The sequence below is a fragment of the Humulus lupulus genome, chromosome 1 (genome assembly GCF_963169125.1).
Source record: "Humulus lupulus chromosome 1, drHumLupu1.1, whole genome shotgun sequence".
NCBI classification, from domain to species: Eukaryota; Viridiplantae; Streptophyta; class Magnoliopsida; order Rosales; family Cannabaceae; genus Humulus; species Humulus lupulus.
In genome coordinates, this window is record NC_084793.1 from 8,809,085 (window position 1) to 8,811,450 (window position 2,366).

Here is a 2,366-nt window from a genome sequence, read left to right on the forward strand (position 1 = left end):
AATTTTATGTTAGGTCTTTGACTACATAAAATTAGTAATTAAATTTTAGTTAAGCAGAGATATATATAAAATCAACCACAAATCCAAAAAGAAAACGATGTGATCAATATTAATCAATTTGTTACAAGTCTGAGTATTCAGGTTTTGATTAACATGAACAAGCACATGCATGTGGTTGAAAAAAGTTTTAAAAATTAAATTACTCATATATTTTTTTGATTGGACTATTAAAGCCAAAAATTATTATTATTGGACTATGTTGGTGTAGAAAACAACAAGCTATATATGTTAGATTAGTCAAATTTATTGATGTAGAAAACAACAAGCTATATATATATATATATTCGTTAAAGATAAATTTATAATGAATGTATAAAGCAATGAACAACCTCCCCACAAAGGTATATAGCTAGCTATATATCTATAGAAAGCTACCAAATAATTAATATATATTAGCTCTAATAATAATGTAGTTCATCTTTTATACACTGTGTACAGTACAATATTATCATTAATTTTTATAGCTAATGATGGTTTATATTGTGATATGATATTTTCTGGCAGATTCGGATAAGTATGATATAATTATATCTATTTTAATTTCAAATTAAAATAAAAAAAAGGCTTGATTACCCATTTGCACGAGCCAAGTGGGAATTGGAAAGGAGAATATGCTATCTATAGATGTACTTTGAGCCACTTCTCTCCATTGAATTATATTTGCCATTATTTGAATTTTGTTTATATATATATATATAAATATATATAAACAAGATTTTATTTATAATAAATACATTTAATATGTGAAGGTTTGAAATCAGTGCTTGACAGCCATTTGATGAGCTTACTCTCATTTATTAATTTTTTATAAGAAGAAGAAGAATTGATATATATATATATAGCACCTATATATATATAATTATGTATCTTTCTTAACAATGACAAGCGATTTAGACTATAATGCCTAAGTCCTAGGCAAAAGAATCCGATAATGTTTAATAACAAATTTTGTATATATTTATAATTTTGCATTCCTATCCTATCCTTTTCAAACTTTTACAAAGAAACTTTTTTTTTAATAGAAATATACATATATATATATATATCTATTAATTAATTATACCCCACTACCATGACATCCTTGAAATCTTTTCTTAAGATCTTGGCTCTTTGGTCCTATCGACCACAGATCATCAAAAAACAAAATAAAACAATTACAGAAAAAAAAAAAAGAGAAATAAAAAATGGAATATAATTAGGGAAATGATGATATGAACTAACCTAATTAATTACCAAAAAATACAAATCAAAGATTAAGAAAATTATATATGTTCATCAAAATGATAGTAATGATTCAATAAAATCATTACTAGGAGAACTAGTAGTAGTACTTGAACTACTAGTCGTTTCCGATGAACTACTCAAGCTCAAAAGTTGTTCCAAGTACTCAGCTCCCAAATCCTCCAAAACCACCACACTACTCTGCGCCGCCGGAGCCTCCTTATTATTCTTGTTCTTCTTGTTATTATTAGCTCCGGTGCTGGTTCTCTTCCGCCGCATAGAGTGCCTCCTCTTGAGGGCCACCACCGGCGAGGCACTGCACGGCCCCTCGGCCACATCATCATCGAAACGACAGTACTTCATTTCTTGATGAAGTGATTGTCGTACAACATCGATGGGAAAGTTAAGCACGGCCAAGGAACCCCTCAACGCAAATGCAGCCTGGTCGTAGGCCAGCGCCGCGGCCTCGGCGCTGTCGAAGGTTCCGAGCCAAACACGAATGCCTTTCCTCGTCGAGTCTCTTATCTCGGCGGCGTACTTCCCCCAAGGCCTTCTCCTCACCCCTCTATAAGACTTTTTAGTCATTTCCTTGTTGCCCTTATTGTTTTGTAGGACTCCTACTACGTCGTCGTTTGGATTCGAAGTTACCTCTATCGGCTCTTCTTTAACGACGTCGTATTGTAGTTCTGGGTTCACGAGTTCTTCAACTACGGTGTCGTTGAAACTAAGCAAGTCGCTCCATGAAAGTGATTCCAATGAGTAGTTACCAAAGGAAGACTCCTCCGCCGCCGGGGAGAATTGGAAGTAGAAAGACGACTCCATTGTGATAGTATATAGTTGTTTTTTTAAGTGTTTTAATAATAATGAGTTCTTTTGGTCTGATATATTTGAATGTGTGACACCTACTATAGATATATATATATATAGCACCAAAGAAATAAATGAATAATTAGTAGATGGGGTTTGAAAATAAGAAGAGATTAAATAATGGGTTATAATAAATTTGGCAAGGTAAAATGATTAGATTATAACAATTTGATAGGTAAGATTATTGGAAAAGGAGGATGTTCCATGGATGATTGCTT

General features: G+C 32.3%; 1 protein-coding gene across 1 annotated transcript; it reads right to left on the minus strand.

Moving 5' to 3' along the window:
- Positions 1-989: 989 nt before the first annotated feature.
- Positions 990-2,156, minus strand: LOC133785218 (ethylene-response factor C3-like). The gene has a single exon (XM_062224470.1). The coding sequence runs from the start codon at positions 2,101-2,103 to the stop codon at positions 1,336-1,338; it is 768 nt and encodes a 255-aa protein (XP_062080454.1). The 5' UTR covers positions 2,104-2,156; the 3' UTR covers positions 990-1,335.
- Positions 2,157-2,366: the final 210 nt, after the last annotated feature.

Bases quoted from the DNA above. Each gene is read 5' to 3' on its own strand.
- LOC133785218 (XM_062224470.1), bottom strand. From the start codon at position 2,103: ATGGAGTCGTCTTTCTACTTCCAATTCTCCCCGGCGGCGGAGGAGTCT.